Source organism: Pinus tabuliformis, chromosome Q, assembly GCF_031772625.1.
Source record: "Pinus tabuliformis cultivar Carrire ecotype Pingquan chromosome Q, CPIR1, whole genome shotgun sequence".
Taxonomy (NCBI): Eukaryota; Viridiplantae; Streptophyta; class Pinopsida; order Pinales; family Pinaceae; genus Pinus; species Pinus tabuliformis.
Window position 1 is genome coordinate 506,962,101 of NC_142296.1, and position 21,641 is coordinate 506,983,741.

General features: G+C 39.9%; 1 protein-coding gene across 1 annotated transcript in view; it reads left to right on the forward strand.

The window, feature by feature from the left end:
• The first annotated feature begins 1,894 nt into the window (after positions 1-1,894).
• LOC149220379 (protein MOS2-like) overlaps positions 1,895-21,641 on the forward strand; it is a 42,964-nt gene continuing 23,217 nt past the window's right edge. Inside the window, exon 1 of the mRNA XM_089384777.1 lies at positions 1,895-4,285. Within this exon, the coding sequence (XP_089240903.1) occupies positions 2,132-4,162 (2,031 nt within the window). The 5' untranslated portion in view covers positions 1,895-2,131 and the 3' untranslated portion in view covers positions 4,163-4,285. The remainder of the gene's footprint in view (positions 4,286-21,641) is intronic.

Genomic DNA, 21,641 nt, shown 5'->3' on the forward strand with positions numbered 1-21,641 from the left:
CTTTAATGTAGATTCAAGAACCAAGTATATCTTGTCCTTATATTAAATAATATCATCATTAACTATCTTGTACTTGTCATCTTCAATGAGTCTGTATGTCAAAGCACTGGAAAAACTGTTCTTCGAACATTCCACTTAAAGGTGAGTCTTCTAGTTTTTTGTGAGCTCTATGAGAGAACATGTCGTTAGTTTCCTGGAGAGTGCATTGGCCATAATATTATTTTTCCCTTTTACATTTTCAATATCAAAATCATAAGCATTGACCTTGATTACCCAGTTATATTGTCATTCATTCAAGTATTTTTGCTCCAATAAAATGGTGGCTTGGGTGCAGGTGTTATTGACAATCGTTCAAATCCGAAAACGATTTCTGCAAGTTCAGGCGGAATTTCTTCTTGGATTTCCTGCGGAGTATCAGTCATCTACCTCCAAAGTTATCTATTCTGCTAAATTAGATATGATATCAACGACCTAGATTTTTACTACACTATCATAAATGTAGCTATCAAAATCAAAATCATGCCCATAAACATGATAAAAGTTGAGCAAAGATATTGACTAAAAAAAATAACTCAAATAGCTAAAAATATTGATTAAGAAGGGTACGTAATGGTGAAACCAAACCATTATTAAGTTCAATCTAGATACATGCCATGCATAACTAAAAGATACTAGGTAATGGTGAAACCAAATAATTATTAAACTCAACTTAGATACGTGTCATGTATAACTAAAAGATACTAGGTATTGGTGAAACCAAACAATTATTAATATGTGCAATGCATAGCTTTTCCTTATTTTTATTTAAGCAAAGAATCAATAGGTAGGGTGAAACCACTTCTCGAAAGATAAAATCTAGGCCAAAACTAAGTAGAAAATAAAAATTGAAATACATACCATAAAAGTAAAAAGAAGAACATGAAAAACAAAGAACATGCCCACCTATTTACATATTAGAGATGTAGACACAATGACTAAGACAAAAACTATATTTTAAACCTAAAAAGATAATCTTAGCTACTACAACAAGGTAAGGAAAAATTATTTAGATTCACAATTTAAATGCACTTAAATTTATAAAAATAAACCAAAGCTCACAACAAATAGTAAGACGGATAAGACATTATTATCATTTTTAATTAGAATTAGATTCTCCATTATCATAATTGATTAAGACAAAAACTATATTTTAAACCTAAAAAGATAATCTTAGGTACTACAACAAGGTAAGGAAAAATTATTTAGATTCACAATTTAAATGCATTTAAATTTATAAAAATAAACCAAAGCTCACAACAAATAGTAAGACGGATAAGACATTATTATAATTTTTAATTAGAATTAGATTCTCCATTATCATAATGTCAAAATACAAATAATAAAATATATTAATTTATCAATCAATAAAATCTAAATTGAATTCTACACCTTAATACTAACTTAAATTCAATATTTTTATTTTAAATGTGTGAAAAACATTAACATTTGTTTTCTCACAATTTACATATCAGCTCTCAACAAAAACAAATTAATAAATAGTAATAAATAATAGATTAAAATGCTAAATATGTGAAAAACATTAACTACTCTATAACATTTGTTTTCTCACAATTTACATATCAGCCCTCAACAAAAACAAATTAATAAATAGTAATAAATAATAGATTAAAATGCTAAAACTCGCATTGTATTTCTTATTCTCATTAAATTACAGTTAAATAATATTCTTACCAACATTATTCATTATTTTTTGACCGAAACTCTGAGCAAAGCGAACTATGTTCGAGGTCGGAATTTTCGTCAAATCGAATCAGGGTTTCAGCCGGAGCGAGGGGCTTTTGACGCCCGCCGAGACAAATGTGATTCTCGAAATCTCATTGGCAAGTGAGGCATGGCGATTGCTTTGAGCTGTTAAACAAGATTCTTCAACGCTAGGCATGTGATTGTGAAGCCCCTTTACGCCGACGCTATATTGCTACGCCTGAAGACCTACGGTTTATATACATGTAAAATATACAGTATTTGTCTGTCCTGGTCTACATATATTTATTTCATCACAGGGCCATTTTCTTCGAGACCACAACCCATCTGATTCATTTGCTCATCTGAGTTTTCATCTTGCATTCATTCAATGGGACCTGCAGAGGATACGGAAATGGTAGTGGGAGAGCCTGAATCCAAGAAGATACCTGCCGGAGCCTCGAAATTCTCCTTCTCGTTGCCTTCAAAGGTGACCTCCTCCGGAAGGTCGAAGGCCAGGCCATCAGAAGAGAAGGACAAGCGCAAACAGGCTGCAGAAGACGAAGATGAGGAAAAGCCGGAGTTTCTGAACGAGTTCGATCCGAACAGCAAATCCACTGTCAAGAAGCTGAAGGTCATCCCCAAGCTGGAGAATTCATGGCGGCCGGAGAAAAAGATGAAAAACATTCAGATGACCGAATCCGAGTTGCATTTCGAGCCCGAAGCGGAGGCCGCGGGGATTGAACCTCAGGCGGAGTACGGCCTCAATATCAGAAGATCTCATCACGTTTCGGATTCCATGGAAATAGAGCAGAATGGGAAAAGCAATGGAAAGGCATTCATGGAAAAGTCCGAGCAGCAGATTGTGAGAGAGGTCGTGGAGGAATTGCCGGAGGAGGCTTCTCTGGATGCTTATGATAGCTTGCCCGTGGAGGAATTCGGGGCCGCTTTGTTGAGAGGAATGGGGTGGACTGGAGGGAAGGGGATAGGCCGTGGGAAGGAGGTTGTGAAGCCCGTTGAATATGTTAGAAGAGTGGGCCGTGAGGGCTTCGGCGCCATCCCTGCTCCTCCACCCGTGGAAAAGAAATCCTCGAAAAATAGGGTTATGAAGCCTGGGGAGACCAGGGAGGAGGGTAGGAGAGACTTGGTGGCGCAGCCGGGCCCCGATGGTCGGGTAAGGCATGTGGTCGGAGTAGGGGAAAAGCTCGTCGAGAGGCAGCGGAAAGGGGTTGCTGTCGGTAAAATTGTTCGTGTTGTCGATGGCAGACATGAGGGTTTGAAGGGTGAAGTGATTGAGGTTTTGGATAATGGGGAGAAGGGTTCTGCTCAAATGGTGACTTTGAGGCTTTCCAGGAGCGAAGAGAAGGTCCTTGTGGGTTTCAGGGAGGTTGCTGATTTGGGGTCCGTTGAAGAGGAGGATTGCCTGAGGAGGCTTAAAAATATAGCAGTTCGAAGCAACGATCGCAATACAGAGGGAGGTGGTAGGCACTCAAGGGTTCGAATGGAGGAAGATTATAGGAATAAGGACGAAAATCGACTGAATTATGGTGGTATCAGGGTTGAGGAGAAATCCGAGGTTCAGAGGAACGACGTGGGTAGGGACTTTGGAAGTAGGGATGAAAAAAGAGGGGATTATAGAGGCAGGGATGAAACAAGGGCAGATCCAGTGAGCAGGGAGGATAGAAGGATCAGAGAATCGGAGAGCAGGCACCGAAGAATGGCCGATGATGGGAGGGATGGGAAAAGAGATGACAAGAGGGGGGAAGATAGAGAGAGACAGAGAAGAGAGTTGGAAGCGCAGAAGGATCTGGATCGTGGTGAAAGAGGTTATCGGAAAGTGGATGATGGGCACGGATATGGCGGAACCGAGAGAAGAAACAGACGGGAGGATGGGGAGGAACAGAGGGAATTTCGACATCAGAGTAGTAAGAGTGAGAAGCCTCCTAGTAGAAAAGAAAAGCGAGTGGAGGACGACAGAAGAAAGATTGAATCTGAGATTGGAGGAAATGAAAAGAGTAAGTCCGATTGTAACGTTGCAGAGAGGAACCCAGAAATGCCTTGGCTCAGGAGCCACATTCGGGTCAGAATCATCAGCAAGCACTTCAAGGGGGGAAAGCTCTACTTAAAGAAGGGCAGGGTCATCGATGTGGTCGATCCTATCACTTGTGATCTGTTGTTGGATGAGAATGGGATGGTGGTACAAGGAGTAAAACAGGATATTTTAGAGACTGCTATACCAAAGAGAGGGGGACCCATTCTTGTTGTGCAGGGAAAGCACAGGGGTGTTCTTGGCAAACTAATGGAAAGAGACTCGGACAAAGGAGTTGGAGTGGTGCAGAAAGAGGACACATACGAGATGTTGACGTTGTCTCTTGACCATATCGCGGAATTTGTGGGGGATCCGAATGAATTAGGTTACTGATGCAAACTGACCGAGGACCTCGGTAATGGCACGCTATTCAGCATGACCCTCAGAAGTTGCTGGATTTAATATGCAATTGAGACAATGCTCAATATGGAATAGCGTCTTTCTTCAGGCTGTCAAGTAAGTTCATTGAAAATAGCATTCAAGTGTATTTGTAGTAGCTTTCTAACCTGTGAAGGAGTACTAGCTTTCTAACTTGTGAAGGATCAAAGATGAATCCCAACTTTTGCCAAGATTTGGCCTCGTTCTGAATACAACACTGAATCAATCTTCACATATGTTTGACAGGAATATATTTTTTCTTTTGCGGGAAATTTACTTGAAAAGCACGGTATTTTAATTATGTAGCTCAATTAAAGAGGAAGCTTGAGGGGTTTGTAGTTGAGTCACTAAACATCATGTTTGCCTTTGTTTCTTCATTTGTGGTTTCTATACTAACTTGATGAGTATCAGAGTTATCAATTTAATAAACTAATAAATTTTTCTGGAAATACTGAACATCCCTCTAAAATATATCTGACATCGAGGAAACTTGAGGGGTTTGTAGTTGAGTCACTAAACATCATGTTTGCCTTTGTTTCTTCGTTTGTGATTTCTATACTAACTTGATGAGTATCAGAGTTATCAATTTAATAAACTAATACATTTCTCTGGAAATACTGAACATCCTTCCCCGAAGTAGATTCTTATACTATACTTCATGACGCAATGTTTTCTGACTCTGAAAATTTGGAACATTGTCGAATGTGAAGGTTTTTATTTTTTAGAGGAAAAAACGCTGGATTTCTATTAGAGAAATATAAGATCCAGTACATTGTTCAGAAATGTCATCCAGAAATTTCCATCTTGTGTGACAAAATATACCCAAGAGTATCAAACAAGAACAACTTGTAAAACAGCAAAAACTAGTAAATAAAAACATGTACCAAAGTGGCCAAAGTTCAGTATATAGGCCAGTGCTCTACCTAGAACAAAAAACATTCTCCAAAATATCTGGTATCAAAAAAACATATGACAGGCCTGTCATTTAAGGTAATATTAGTGTGCCCACCTCCCTGACGGCGCCCTCCACAATTAATCTGAAATTCATAAGACCAAAGGTACCCCAAAGGCCTTCCTTCGACATCACATCCGCTTCTTTGTTCGACTCCCTGTAAATGTGAGAAATTTATCTAATATTGATGTTTGCCATAAGGAGCTTGATCCGCTCAATCCATCTAGAAAGGGAGGGAGGGTCAAATTCAGTAAGACCCTGGATGCCCAGAATGACAAGTCTGAAGTCCCCATATACATATTGTGATCACTGAATCGTTTTCAGGGTAAATTTCACCCATGGGCTGATTTTCCGATTTTTTTTTTCAAAATAAAGATTTGCCAATTCCAATTTACCCAATTTTTATAGGATAAAACTATTTTACGTTAAAAATCACCAAATTTTTCAAAACTATTTATAATATTTGAAAATTTGATTATTTTTACAAAAATATCACCAAACACATAAAGTTTGCATATCAAGGATTAGTAAATTTCACCAGGTTTCTACACTTATAAATAAATTTCCATGCTTAAGATTTCCGTTGCTCATTTTCTTGAACATTTCACAATTCATGTATTATCATTGTCTTCTGGCATTTACTTGTACCCCAAATAATGGTCAAAAGTGAATATTGCAGTTTGGCAAAATGCTTAGTCTTATAAGTTAATACAAAGAAGAAAGAGTAGGCCCTTACATCACTGCCACCACATTAAGAAAGCCAACGATATCCAATAGAGGACACAATGTACTAGCGAAGAAAGGTGCTTAGCATAAATTTTAGTTTCTTAGTCATCCCAAAAAATTGGAAATCCATTCTATCGAAACCCTTTAGAGAACCCTCGAAACATGTCAATTTTCATGAATAGGATAGAGTAGTGAGCCAAAGGACATGGCAACACCACCACACCTATCTTCCTATGGAGTTAAGGATCACCATAAGACTAGCTCTCCATTGTATATGGGTCTATAGAAATTATCATGAATCCTTGCCCTTCATAAGACAAATATTGTCTAGTGCACTTGCAATACCAAAATATGTGTAATAATTCCCTCCTTGCCACACTAGATGCACATGCTATTTTTCAGACTATATCTGGCCAGTCTATGTTTATTAGCCAGTCCTTCAAACAAAACCTGCTACCTAAGTCCCCTAGTTTGTGTTCAAGGCTGACTTTGGTGATCTCTAAGTTTGACAAAAAAAAATTGACCATGAAAATTTAGGTGATAAAATTTAACATTAAGTTTGATAGACTATAAAATTTAAAAATAAAAAAATAAAAGTGATAAAATTTAAAAGGGTAATTTCACATATATGTAGAAATGAAAGCAAAAAATAACATACCAATTTTATTGATTTAGATAAATAAGATAATTTTGTTAATATTTAAGAAATTAGCATAACATATTGCTTATTATGTCTCTTGTCTAAATTTCTCACATGAAAAGTTTTATTAACTTGCATGGAAATAGAGTGTGGTTTCTTGTGGAAACAACGATGAATACAAAAACGATTTCGACTTCCAATATGATGTAATTGTAGTTCAAGAATCATTGTTGAAATTGTTAATGGATTCAAATGTTGGACCACATGGTTGGACGAATACCAACACACCAATTTCCCTCCAATATGCTATAAACATAGTTCGAGAATCATTGTTGAAAATCATTAATGGATTCAAATGTTTGACCACGTGGTTGGACAAATACCAACACACCAATTTCTCTTCACCTAATATAAATGACCACCAATGTATAGATGTCAATGTATGTTGCCATTGAATCCTATACCTATGGATGTGTAACCTCAATGTTGATCCTCAAGGAACTACTCACCTTGGAGAATGGTGTTAAGTGTGTGTTTATGTGAGCCTCAAGGAACTACTTGCCTTGGAGAATGGTGTTAAGTGTGTGTTTGTGTGAGCCTCAAGGAACTATTTGCCTTGGAGAATAGTATGAAGTGTGCTACAAGATGTTGTGCTAGAGGAATGCTACACACAAGGAGGAGGATTGCTATGTTCTTAAAAAATTTTAACCCTTCAAAATGAACTTCCATCAAATGTCAACAAAGCTCAGCAAATGAAGGCAAATCTGGTTATGATTTTATTTTAATTAAAATTTGACATGAATTTAGTTGAATCTCAATGATTTTATTCAATGTAGGTTTGAAGTTCGACAAATTTTGATTTTTATCTTGGAAATTTGTTGACCCTAGTGACTAAAGGCCACAAGCAATAGCTTGAGTTCGTGCCAACCCTATGCCAAGCAATGAAATGACAAGGGGAATTTATTGGCTAGGACTATTCCTCACCTAGCCCAATAAAAAATTAAAGTTGGAGATCTTTCATCTTAGCCTAGGTTTATAGCACCATTTACAGTTAGGGAAGTCACCCTTCAACCCATTAATTGTACAACAATCTCACTTTCCAACCTCTCTTCCCCCCAACCTTGCACAACACAAGGAATGGGATCCCCTTCACTGCTAAATAATCCCTTAAGCTATCCCGCTTCTCTCTAGTGCTCCAATGCAAGATGACCAAGAAAATCTCCAATGGTAGAAACCAAAAATCTTAGTTGTAGCAATTACAAACACTCATAACCATGGTTTTCCTCATGTAAGCATAATAACCAGACTATGGTAGCAACATGTTAGAAAATGTAACTATGTTCGGTCTTCATTAATGTACTTGAGTCATTATGTAATGTACTCGTCAAAAGAATAAAGAAAAGATTTTTTATTATTGTAACAATGACTTTTTAAAGCATGGGTTTCATGCTTGGGTCATCATTATATTAGTCAAACTCCCCATTGTGGACTGCTAGGATTAATATTGAGTTTATAGAGTGATTGTACATTCAAAGAGACCCTTCTTGAGCTTTTGAATCATGTAAAAAGGTTTAGTATTGAGTCAATTATGATTTATGTACCCTCCACATCAAGTTGGCCTAAAGACCCTAATTCGACCGTGTTAAAATTGGTAACTAGGGCCAAACTCCACATGGTTCATCTTACTTATGACAACTGATATTTTTCTTGGATTCCTCTCTCTGAGAGGTGTAGGATTGATCTAAATATTATCCGATTTCGACATGTACAAATGAAGTTATGAATTTATTTTGATTATGGACAAATTGTCAAGGTCGGCCAACAGAGTTATGTAGGCTCAGAAGCCCAACAGTCACGTCTATTCATCCTCAACGGTTGCTATAAATTCATGATGCTTGAGCCTCATTTGGACATCACTCATTCACTCACATCTCTCTCTCCCCTCATCTGATTGGGCACACATTTTTTTGAGCAACTTCCTCTCTCACATGTGCGAAGGAAAAGAGGACGATTTTTTGTTTTAGGCGTTGACCAGTTTGATTGAATTTTACAGGCTGTTTTCTTGGGACGCGTTGGCCTTCCTTGATTTGTGGATTTGGGTGAGGAATTTTTGTCCTAGAAGGCCGCAGAACTGGGCACAAAAACCGAGGCAATCTAACCTCTGTTTTGACTAGTGTTGACTTTACTAAGGTTGGCTGCAGGGTTGACTTTTGTTTACCAATTTTGACTAGACTTTTTCGGACTGTTTTTCTTTGATTAAACTTTCTGTTGGAGGTTGAAGTTGGTTGGGTTTGACCAAGCTGAATTGAGGAAGAATTCTGCCTTGTTGACCAACATTGACTTTTCTGGTTAGGGCTCTTTTGCTGCCGTCATAAATTATCAGATTTGTAAATTGTACTATCTCTCTCTCTGTTGAACTATTGAAGAATATAAGAAGAATTGATCAAGGGTTTCCCCACATTAGGGTTTGTCCCTGGCTGGTGCCACATCTTGTGTCCTCTTGTCTTGGCTTGTCTTCTACTGTTTATGTTTATGTTTTATCTGCATTTTACTATCATGTTGATGTGATTGCTAAACTGGATATTGATATTGGACTAATAAAGAAATTGAAGTAAATTGCTCTAAAGCATAGAACATACCATTTTGCCTAAAATTAACAGATCCACAAGAAGCCTATATATATACAAGGAGGTTGAAGTCATTTGGAGCATCAACTCTAACGCTAGTTTGATATCTCAAGAAGAGCTCGAGAAGTGGGAAGTCTATTACCAGGAGGTCGAAAGAAGTGCAAGTTTGTGGAAGTCTATAGAGAGGAAGAAAACCAAGTTTTGGTGCCTCACTCTCTTTGTTTCGGGCTCTAGATTGGGAGATCGAAGTCTCATAAGATTTCGCTGTTGCCGGAAGCTATTGCCTAGTCGAAGTTGCTGTAAGGGGTCGAAGACCTGGGATGCTGACTTGGTGTGGAGGGAAAGTCTAGTCTTGGTCTAGGGTGAAGAGTCTCAAAGAATACTATTGAAAAGAAGAATTATTTTGATTGGGTTTTCCCCACGAGGGCGGTTTTTCCCTGGCATAGTGCATATATCTTGTGTCTCTTGTTTTGTGATCTTCACACACATAATATGGTAATTATGTGTGTCGAAGTGGTCGAAGATCTGGGACGCTGACTTGGTGTGGAGGGAAATTCTGGTCTTGGTCTAGGGTGAAGAGTCTCAAAGAATACTATTGAAAGGAAGAATTATCTTGACTGGGTTTTCCCCTCGAGGGGGGTTTTGCCCTGGCATAGTGCCTATATCTTGTGTCTCTTGTTTTGTGATCTTCATACACACATAATATGGTAATTGCTTGATGAAAGATAAGATAATAAAGAAGTAAAAGAAGCCAACACATTCACAAATAATTATCAAGAAAGGAGAATCAAACCCTAATATATTTACTTTGATTTTCCAACATGGTTTTAGAGCTAAGGTCAGGAAGAATCGAAGATCACTTTGTTGGCATGGATTCTCCCTTTATGATGAACTACATAAGAATGGGTTGCAACACTGCTGGAAGCTGAATCAAGAAGGTCATCTACTAGTTGTTCAACAAGGTCAAGAGTTAATGATTTTTGGCTGCCCTTATAGGTTCTCTTACTGATGACAATGCACGGATCATTGATAGTGGAGCATTGAGACACATGACAGGTGAAAGTAAGCAACTTCATACACTATCAAGGGAGCCATTCTCTCATGCAGTGGAATTGGGTGACAACAAAAGCTATGCTGTTAGAGGCCTGGGATCAACATCGCTGAAGCTGGATAGTGGATCGACACTGCATCTCAACAACATTCTCTATGTTCTAGGTTTGAAAAAGAATTCCTGTTCTATTTCTTGTTTAGAAGATAAAGGGGAAAGAGTTGCTTTTGTTGATGGAAAAGTATTGGTTTGGGGAAAAGACTCTATCATTGATAAAGCTAGGGTTATTGGAGTTCATGAAGAAGTCTTTATCGAGTCATTACACAACCTCCTCAACCTTTGGTTCATATGGAAATAAGTCCTATTGAGCTATGGCATAGGAGGTATGGTCATCTACATTATAAGGTCATCCCAACTCTTAGTCATCTGGTTCATGGTATTCCTAATATGAAGTTAGATCATGAAGGTGTACAAGGGATGCTCTTTGGGGAAACATATTAGAAAGCCATTTCATAATAGTGAAACTAGGTCTAAAGAGATATTAGACCTCATCCATTCTGATGTGTGTGGTCCCATCTTGGACAAATCAGTTGGAGGTCATCTTTACTATGGGACTTTCATTATTCTAGGAAGACATGGCTCTACCTCCTCAAAACTAATGATTAAGTATTTGATAAGTTCAAGGAGTTTAGGGTTGAAGTGGAAATCCTAACCGAAAGAAAGATAAAAACTCTGAGGTTTGACAATGGTGGGGAATACACTTCTAAAGAGCTGATTGCATATTGTAAGGAAGCAGGTATTAAGAGGGAGCTCATTGCTCCCTACTATCTTGAACAAAATGGATTGGTTGAAAGGAAGAATAGGTCAATTGAAGAAGGCATTTTAAATATGCTCCTTGATCAAGATCTACCGAAGTTCTTATGGGGAGAAGGAGCGATGACTGCCGTATACATTCAAAATAGAAGTCCTCATAAGAGTCTTGATAATACTACACTCGAAGATGTACTCACAGGGAAGAAACCGAGTGTGGATCACCTTTGAATCTTTGGAATTCCAACATATATCCATGTTCTGAAAGACAAGCGAAAGAAGTTGGACTTGACAAGTATCAAGGGAATATTCGTTTGTTATAGTTTTTCCTCAAAAGCATATAGAATCTACATAAAGGAAGGAAGACACATTGAAGTAAGTAGGGATGTCATATTCGATGAAAATCAAGCATACAAGAAATCAAAGGATATTCCTATTGATTCTGATGACGAAGAAGTTCCCATATTTGAAGAAGAAGAAGTTCATCATGAAAACTCTACTACAAATATCGAAGAAGAAGGACCAAGTGAGCCTATTCAATCGGTGGTTGTCCCAACCACAAGGAAGAGGCCAAATTGGTTGAAAGCTACATTAGAAGATGCTGAAGGACATGAAGTTGCGAAAGGTTCCTTCAGGGAAAGTAAGAAACCAAAGAGATATTTTGGCTATGTTGCATATATGACAAAGTTAATTGAAGCCAAACCATCTACATTCAAGGAAGCTGAGCATGAAGAAGTTTGGAAGAAAGCTATGCAGGAAGAATATCAATCCATCATGAGAATGGGGTTTGGGAGGTCGTTCTTAGACCTAGTGACAAATCGGTTGTCACATCAAAGTGGACCTATAAGATCAAACATGCTGTTGATGGAAGTATAAACAATTACAAAGCAAGATTCGTTGCAAGGGGTTTAACCTTTGCACCTAGAACAAGGTACACTACCATTAGATTGTTTGTCTCATTGGCAGCTACAATGGGGTGGAATATCCATCAAATGGATGTTAAGACCACATTTTTGAAAGGGACCATTGATGAGGAAGTGTGTTGAGAATGCAACAAGATGATGGAGCTTAGTGGAAAGAAGTTGCCGTCACTAAGTGGGCCCGCAGGTTATTTTTGGCGCAAAGTCTATTTTTAGACATATGGATCATGGTCTATGAGTTGCAGGATGCTATTTGTGGATGATTGGTCATGTTGGCAAAAATAGATGGACTTCTATTTTTACACATATGGGCGGTTTCTATTTTTAGATTTCCAGGCTAAAAATAGAACAGTCAAATATTATTGTCTCATAATAATATTTGGACTATAAACATTATCTTATCCTCTTGGAGCACTTCAGTTTGAGCTACAAATGTGGCACATGCAGCTGTCAGAAGGAAATATGCTTTTGTTGTGAGTCAGTTGAGCTATTGCATGCAGGATTTCAGTTAGAACTCATGTGGTTGAGTTTGGTGGAGTTGTGTTCAGTTTGACTTGGTTAAACTAGTTGTATTTTAGTCTAACTAAAAAATACACTGGTGATAGTTGTGTGAATTAATTCACTAATTATTAACTCATAAAGTAACTAAAGAATACATCAGTTAACTCGGTGCATGTACAGTTCAGTGGAGACAGGTGTTAGAGGTTGAGATTGCTATCAGTTGTGACTATAGTTGTGCATGAGATTTGCACATGCATGGATGGAGATTGCTCGTGAGGCTTGCGTAGTATAACCAAAGGAATTCGATTTCACAGAGTGATTGATTCTCTTGCAGGATTGCGCAGTGGAGGCAGGTAAATAGTGGAGGAGATTTGAGGCATCAGATCTGAGCTAGTTTGTGTGTAACAGGTGGAGATAGTATTGAGTACTTGTGAGGAGTATTGTACTATGTATTGTTACATGTTCTCTATCATTATAATATACAGATAGTGTGGGGTTTTCAGCTGTATGCTTTCCTCGGGTTACATACTGTGTTAATGTGTGCATGCGATTGATGTTTCATTGTTTTTGATGTTGCTAAATTGATGATCAACGTAGAGGAGATTATGTATTGTGCATGTATTTCGCAATAGTGTATAATTAGGATAATCTCTGTGAATAAGTGTTTAATTATTCAAAATTTCTACATGGTATCAGAGCTGTTGATCATCAGATCTACTATTCAGAGATTGTTTACATTTTATTTCTTAAGGCAGAGTCTGTAATTGGGCCAGGTAGCATTTGGATTCATCCTTCCTTTGGAAGATGAGATATCCGGCAAAAGCCCATACAATCAATCTCTGTACGAGAAATACTTGTTCTCACGAATTTTAGATCAGTGGCGGTTGAGTTTTGAGCTGGTGGAATTCGAATTTGCAGCAGCGTTTTCTTGGTATCAATGTGGCAATGTCTTTCAATGGATTGCGATTGGAGTATGCTCTTGAGGGCAACTCGAACTATATTGTATGGAAGGACAGGATGGAGGCGATGTTAAATGATAATGGGTTGAAGGAGTTCATAGAGGCTGAGGTCCCAAAGCCTACTGATGCTGCCGAAGCTGAGGTTTGGCAAAAGAAGACAGTAAAGTGTCGAAGGATTCTGTTGGAGGGCGTGAAGGATCACATTGTGTCCAGCCTGCATGGAAAGGTTTCTCAATACTTGATGTGGAAAGCGTTGATAGATCTATTCCAAAGCAAGAGTGATCAGAGGAAGTTGGCGCTCAAGGATAAAATCAGAAACATTAAATGCGAGAAGGGAGATAGTATGCCCAAGTATCTCACGAAGTTCACTCAGTGCAGGGATGAGCTGGGAAGTGTGGGGGTGACTGTCGATGATGAGGACTTGGTGAGCTTGGCTCTCCTTGCTCTTCCGAAGAGTTGGCATTCCTATCAGGACTCTGGTAATGGTTGGGAGAAATTGCCAGGATGGGAGAGACTTTGGTCAGATTTTGTGCAGGAGGAGATCAGGTGGAATACCAGGGACGAATCTTCATCGAAGGGACCTGATGAAGAAAATTGCGCTTTGGCTGCCAAAGCAAAGAAGGGGAAGAACGAGAAAGCTTCTCATTCCGGTGCGAAAGGCAAGGAGCAGGACATGTCCAAGGTGAAGTGCTTTCACTGTCACCAGCACAGACACTATGCCACAAATTGTCTGCAGAAGAAGAAAAATAAGCAAGCTGCTGGATCTGCAGCGGGAGAGGCCTTAGCCTTGCAGTTTGAGCTTGATTTTTTGTTGATCGCATGCTTGGTATCAAGTGTGATGGGATCGGTATGGTTCTTGGACAATGGTGCGTCTTTTCACATGACAGGAGATTGAGATTTGTTTTCTGATCTAGAGGAGAAAGATCTTGGAGTGCACATCGAGATGGGCGATGATGGTAGATAAAGTGCGACCAGTGTCGGTACGATTTCCTTTGAGAGGGAGTCTGGTAAACCCTTCGTATTGAAGGAAGTGATACATGTTCCAGGATTGAGGAAGAATCTTATCTGTGTGGCGATGTTAGAAGACAAGGGATATGATGTTGTTTTCAGCGAGGGAAAGGCTTTCCTGCGCAGCAAGACAACTGGAGAAACCCGGAAGATAGGGGTTCGAGTGAGGAACCTTTATCAGTTGCATGTAGATGGCTGCGCAACAATGGCATGCACGACAGAAGGACTGGTGAGCCGGGATGATGACGAGCTGTGGCACAGGAGATTGGGTCACCTTCACCATGGAGCCTTGAAGATACTGCAGCAGATCACTACTGGGCTTTCTAAGGGCACTCTTGCGCAGTCAGATCAGTACAAGGGGTGTACTTTGGGAAAGTTTGTGAAAGCCACCTTTCACGAGAAGGATAGTCGCGCGACGACGATCCTTGAGAGAATTCACACAGACGTGTGTGGACCTTTCTCAGTAGCTTCGACAGCAAAGCACAGGTATTATGTGATCTTTGTTGATGATTTCTCTCGAAAGTGCTGGATCTTCTTCATGCAAAAGAAGAGCAAGACATATTTAAAGTTCTGTGAGTTCAAAGCACTGGTCGAGAAGGAGTCGGGGAAGAAGGTGAAGGCTCTTAGGAGTGACAATGGTGGTGAATACATCTCTGGCGAATTCAAGGATTTCTGCAGCATAGATTGGATTCGAAGAGAGCTCATAGCTCCCCATAACCCACAACAGAACGGGGTTGCTGAGCGGAAGAACAGAACGATCGTGGGTGTAGCACGGGCGATGTTGCGTGATTAGGGCCTACCCCTTCACTTGTGGGCGGAAGCATGCAATACTGCAGTATATGTGCAGAACCGTTGTCCTCACAGGATACTTGGCATGAGTACACTCGAGGAGGCTTATTCTGGTAAGAAGCGTGATCTTTTCATTTGAGGATTTTTGGTGCTAACGTTTACATGCATGTGACGAAGGATGCCAGGAAGAAGCTAGAGCCGACCGCAGAGGTTGGGATATTTGTGGGGTACACTGATACGCCCCACAACTATCGTGTGTATTTGCCAGACAATGGTAAGACTGTTGTGCGACGGGATATAAAATTTCAGGTGGAGAAAGCCATGAAGTGTTCGCTTGAGAGGGAGCCACACTTGCATGCAGATGAGGAGCTATTAGTTCCTGAAGATGAGCTTCAGGACGTGGATCAGCCACAAGACAAAGTTCATGGAGTGGAAGAGACCACTCATGCAGCGCCAACCATCAGAGGGCGAAAGCGCTTGACAGAAGCTGAGCGACTGGCTCAAGATGCAGAGAAGGTTGTAGGACCACCTATAGCTCAACGTAGACAGAGACAGTCACCTGATCGGTACACTGGATACATGGCTCTTGTGAGCAAATGTGTTGTGACTGAGCCATCCTCTTTCGAGGAAGTTGTGGAGGATCCCGCATGGGTAGATGCCATGGTGGAAGATTATGATTAGATTGTCAGAAACAGTGCATGGGTGATTGTCCCAAGACTGGAAGGGAAATCAGTGGTGGGTTCGAGATGGATTTACAAATTTAAGTAGGGAGCTGACGGGAGTGTGGAGAAGTACAAGGCAAGATTTGTTGCCCGAGGCTTTTCACAGATAGAGGGGATCGATTATGAGACCTTTGCACCTGTCGCAAGGTATTCTTCCATACGGACGATTCTTGCTCTCTCAGCGCAGATGGGGTGGCACATTCATCAGATGGATGTGAAGACTGCATTCCTCAACGGAGTCATTGAGGAGGAGGTGTACATTGAGCAACCCGAAGGTGACTGAGCCATCCTCTTTCGAGGAAGTTGTGGAGGATCCCGCATGGGTAGATGCCATGGTGGAAGATTATGATTAGATTGTCAGAAACAGTGCATGGGTGATTGTCCCAAGACTGGAAGGGAAATCAGTGGTGGGTTCGAGATGGATTTACAAATTTAAGTAGGGAGCTGACGGGAGTGTGGAGAAGTACAAGGCAAGATTTGTTGCCCGAGGCTTTTCACAGATAGAGGGGATCGATTATGAGACCTTTGCACCTGTCGCAAGGTATTCTTCCATACGGACGATTCTTGCTCTCTCAGCGCAGATGGGGTGGCACATTCATCAGATGGATGTGAAGACTGCATTCCTCAACGGAGTCATTGAGGAGGAGGTGTACATTGAGCAACCCGAAGGTTTTGAGATCTTCAGCAGCGAGTCGCATGTGTGCAGGCTCAAGAGAGCGCTATATGGGTTGAAGCAAGCACCACGTGCTTGGTACACACGGATAGACAATTATTTTACCGGACTTGGATTCTCCAAGAGTGAGGCGGATCCTAACCTATACCAGATTGTGGTGGAGGGTAAGTTGCTTATCGTTGTACTTTATGTAGATGATTTGATTCTAACAGGTGATGAGCTGTTGATAATTTCAAAGTTTCATGCAAGGATGATCTTGCTAAGGAGTTTGAGATGAAGGACTTGGGCCTCCTTCATTATTTCTTGGGATTGGAAATTTGGCAGCGCAGTGATGGACTATTTGTTTCTCAGGGTAAGTATACTCGGGAGATACTGGAGAAGTTCAACATGCATGGCTGCAAGCTTGTTGATACTCCTCTTCCTGGAGGTTGGAGAAAGGAGGATGCTACTTCAGCAGAGGTAGTGGATGCCACTGTCTATTGACAGTTGGTGGGGTCGCTTATGTATTTGGTCAATACACGACCCGATATATGCTATGCTGTTAACCAACTTTCACAAGCTATGGTTAAGCCAGCCAAGCTCTTCTGAAAGGCAGGAAAGCATGTATTGCGTTATCTCAGAGGCACATCGGGATATGGATTGTGGTACAGACAGGAGGATGAGGTGAAGCTATGTGGCTTCATGGATGCAAATTGGGCAGGGAGCCCAACGGACAGAAAGAGCACATCTGGAGGGGTCTTCACTATCGGGTCAACAACAGTTTCTTGGTATAGCAGGAAGCAGAGATCTGTGGCACTCAGTTCAGCAGAGGCCGAGTATATGGCAGCAAGTTTGGCTGCATGCGAGGCTATATGGGTGAGGATGATCTTGGTCGGGTTGTTTGGTTCATACTTGGAGCCTACTGTGATTTACTGTGATAACCAGAGTTGCATTAAACTCTCGGCTAATCCAGTATTTCATGATAGATCTAAGCACATTGACATCAGGTACCATCATATCAGAGATTGTGTGCAGCGGAGAATCATGTTCCTTTCATACATTCCAACAGAGGATTAGGATGCTGATATCTTGACGAAGGCGCTCACCAGGAGCAAGTTCGAATACCACCGAGGCAGGATAGGGGTTGCTGATAATCCATATCTTGTTGAGAGGGAGTGTTGAGAATGCAACAAGATGATGGAGCTTAGTGGAAAGAAGTCGCCTTCACTAAGTGGGCCCGCAGGCTATTTTTGGCACAAAGTCTATTTTTAGACATATGGATCATGGTCTATGAGTTGTAGGATGCTATTTGTGGATGATTGGTCACGTTGGTAAAAATAGATGGACTTCTATTTTTAGACATATGGGCGGTTTCTATTTTTAGACTGCCAGGCTAAAAATAGAACAGTCAAATATTACTGTCTCATAATAATATTTGGACTGTAAACATTATCTTATCCTCTTGGAGCACTTCAGTTTGAGCTACAGATGTGGCACATGCAGCTGTCAGAAGGAAATACGCTTTTCTTGTGAGTCAGTTGAGCTATTGCATGCAGGATGTCAGTTAGAACTCATGTGGTTGAGTTTGGTGGAGTTGATTGTGGAGTTGATAGAGTTGTGTTCAGTTTGACTTGGTTAAACTAGTTTTATTTTAGTCTAACTAAAGAATACACTAGTGATGAGTTGTGTGAATTAATTATTAACTCATAAAGCAACTAAAGAATACATCAGTTAACTCAATGCATGTATAGTTCAGTGGAGACAGGTGTTAGAGGTTGAGATTGTTATCAGTGGTGACTATAGTTGTGCATGAGATTTGCACATGCATGGATGGAGATTGCCCATGAGGCTTGCGTAGTATAACCAAAGGAATTCGATTTCACAGAGTGATTGATTCTCTTGCAGGATTGTGCAGTGGAGGCAGGCAAACAGTGGAGGAGATTTGAGGCATAAGATCTGAGCTAGTTTGTGTGTAACAGGTGGAGATAGTACTGAGTACTTGTGAGGAGTATTGTACTATGTATTGTTACATTTTATCTATCATTATAATATACAGATAGTGTGGGGTTTTCAGCTGTATGCTTTCCTCGGGTTACATACTGTGTTAATGTGTGCATGCAATTGATGTTTCATTGTTTTTGATGCTGCTAAATTGATGATCAACGTAGAGGAGATTATGTATTGTGCATGTATTCTGCAATAGTGTATAATCAGGATAATCTCTATGAATAAGTGTTTAATTATTCAAAATTTCTACAAAGTGTACACTGAACAACCCGAGGGCTTTGAAGTGAATAGCAAGGACTCATGTTTACAAACTTAAGAAGGCCCTATATGGTTTGAAGCAAGCACCTAGGGCATGGTATGCGAGGATGGATGCATATCTACTTAAAATTGGGTTTGTGAATAGTTCCGTTGATCCAAATCTCTACATCAAGGTCGTGAATAATGAGCCAATCATTATTCTACTATATGTGGATGATCTATTCATCACAGGTGTAGAGCGAAGAATTCAAGAATGCAAGAAGATGTTGGCAACTGAATTTGAAATGAAGGATTAGGACTAATGCACTATTACCTAGGTCTAGAAGTATGGCAGAGACCTGGGGACATATACTTGGGGAAAGGAGAGTACACCATCAAGTTATTGCAGAAATTTGGGATGATGGATTCCAAGCGGATGACTACTATGATCACCAATCTTAGGAAATTGAGGAGCTTTGACTCTAGTCTCGTGGATCTTACCTCATATTGACAGTTGGCGGGTGGTCTAATGTATCTGGTAAATACTAGGCCAAATATATGTTTTGCTGTGAACATTCTTAGTCAGTTTCAGTTGGAGCTCGTCATGATCATTGGATAACTGCCAAACATATATTGAGGTATCTTCGTGGCACTATACATCACTGCCTAAAGCATGATAGTAAGGAAGTCAAGCTAATTGGCTTCATAGACTCTGATTGGGGTGGCAACGAGACTGATGGAAGGAGCACTACTGGAGGATGCTTTAGTCCGGGAGCTGGTATGATCTCATGGATGACTAGGAAGCAAGATCCCGTTGTATTGAGTAGCGCTGAGGCATAATATGTGGCTGCATGTGAAGTAGGAAAAGAGGTTGTTTGGTTAAGGAAGCTTTTGACAAATTTGTTCGAGAAGTCTTTGGGTCCTATTGTGATTAATTGTGACAATCAAAGTTGTATCAAGATGTTTGGAGATCCCGTGTTTCATTTGAGGACGAAACATATTAATAATAAGTTCCACTTTATTAGGAACTTGGTGTAGGATGGGATCGTGAAGTTGGAGTATGTCTCGACAGATGAACAGGGAGCAGACATTGACAAAGGCTTTTCCTAATAATAAGTTTGAATATCTAAAGACCCTGCTTGGTTTGGTAGATATCGTTGAATGTATTGATGATAAGAAAGTGGAAGAGATTTGTTGAGGCTTTGCAAGTGAAGCATTGCCTAGGGAGACATCTGGCCGACACTTTGTGTTGATGTTTGGGTCCCGAAGTTGAAAAGGTGATGTTGGTTATTGAGCTCTGTTTTTGGATACACACTTGTATGTTTGGGTTGGTGGTTAGCAAGTAAGCCTGATGGTACCTAGAGGGGCTGAAAGCTTGAGTCCACCTTATTCCCACTTGGATAGATTGCCCTGGTCAGGAATCTAGTCCGTTGCATTGCTATGCCTAAATTGTTGAGTGACTGATTAGATAGATTGCCCTGGTCAAGAATCTAGTCTGTGGCATTGCGGTGCTTAAATTGTTGCCTTGGTCAAGAATCTAGTCCATGACATTGTGGTGCCTAAAATTTATTCATGGTTCATATATTTTGAGATCTTCTATTATATTTGTACATTATGAATACCTCCCTAGTTAAGAGGGAGTGTTAGAAAATGTAACTATGTTCGGTCTTCATTAATGTACTTGAGTCATTATGTAACTATGTTCGATCTTCATCAGTTCTAGGTTGCGTGGAGGTGTCCGATTTCCAAGTGATTCCCTATCGGCTGGTTTGGCTTGAGTAAATGTGTTATGTGATTCCATTGCATTCTATTCTGTTGTTTTTATGTCACTTCATTACTTGCCACAAGAATAGATATACATTTGATTTTATATAGAATGAATAGATCTAAGTAGATGTTGTATTCCTGTACTGGAAATGTTATGAAGTATTCGAGAATCGAGAGAACCTTAACCTCCAGGTTGTATGCAGGTGTACAGAAATTCGGAGCTGGTTCAGGTTGAAATATGAAGTTCTATTATTATTGAATGCATGTATAATATGAGTGCGGATCTAGTAGGTGAAACCAAATTTATGGATGCTTTATAGGTGAAATTACTACCAGTGTATTAGTCATTATTAACACAAATATGATAGGAATCAAGTGATAAATTAGCATGCTATTTGTGGTTCTTATAATTGTTAAAGTTCTCTCTTGGTTGATATGGAGAAAGTAAATGTACATGTTTAGCTGGAAGTATAGTTAGGTAAGGGAAGAAGTGTAGTCTGATGGGAGGCTGTTCAGTTGAACTGTGCTCCGCTACTAGTTTACCTAAACGACCCTACCACAATTCAAAAGTTGGAGCTAAGCATTGATTAACAGCTTCTGGGAATTTGTTAACAAGTGCAGGTGGCCATGGGAAAATTAGGAAACATTTGTATAACGAGCACTTAATCCAATATCACGAGTGTCTATTCCTATTTGTTCAAATGAGATTAGCTAAGTTGAACAAATAACAGTGACAGCATAAATTTGTCCCAAAGTTTAGGTGATGAAGGACAATTTAGTGTTGTTAGTTGGACTGCAACATCAGTACAGAAAATCCCTCAGATATCGCACTACCAAGGTGCTATTGTGGCAAACCATTCACCATAACCAGTAACAGAAATACGTGGAGCCATCTTGCAATTTATAATTTTATAAACAGTTAGTTAAATCGATGCATGAACATAAAACATTTCCAGGGTCGAGTGATACCACGAACCCTAAAGCATACAGAAAAATAAATTGCGAGAAACAGATCTGTCTTATACTGTTTGTAAATTCCAGAGGATAAAATGATAACACCAAAGGAGTA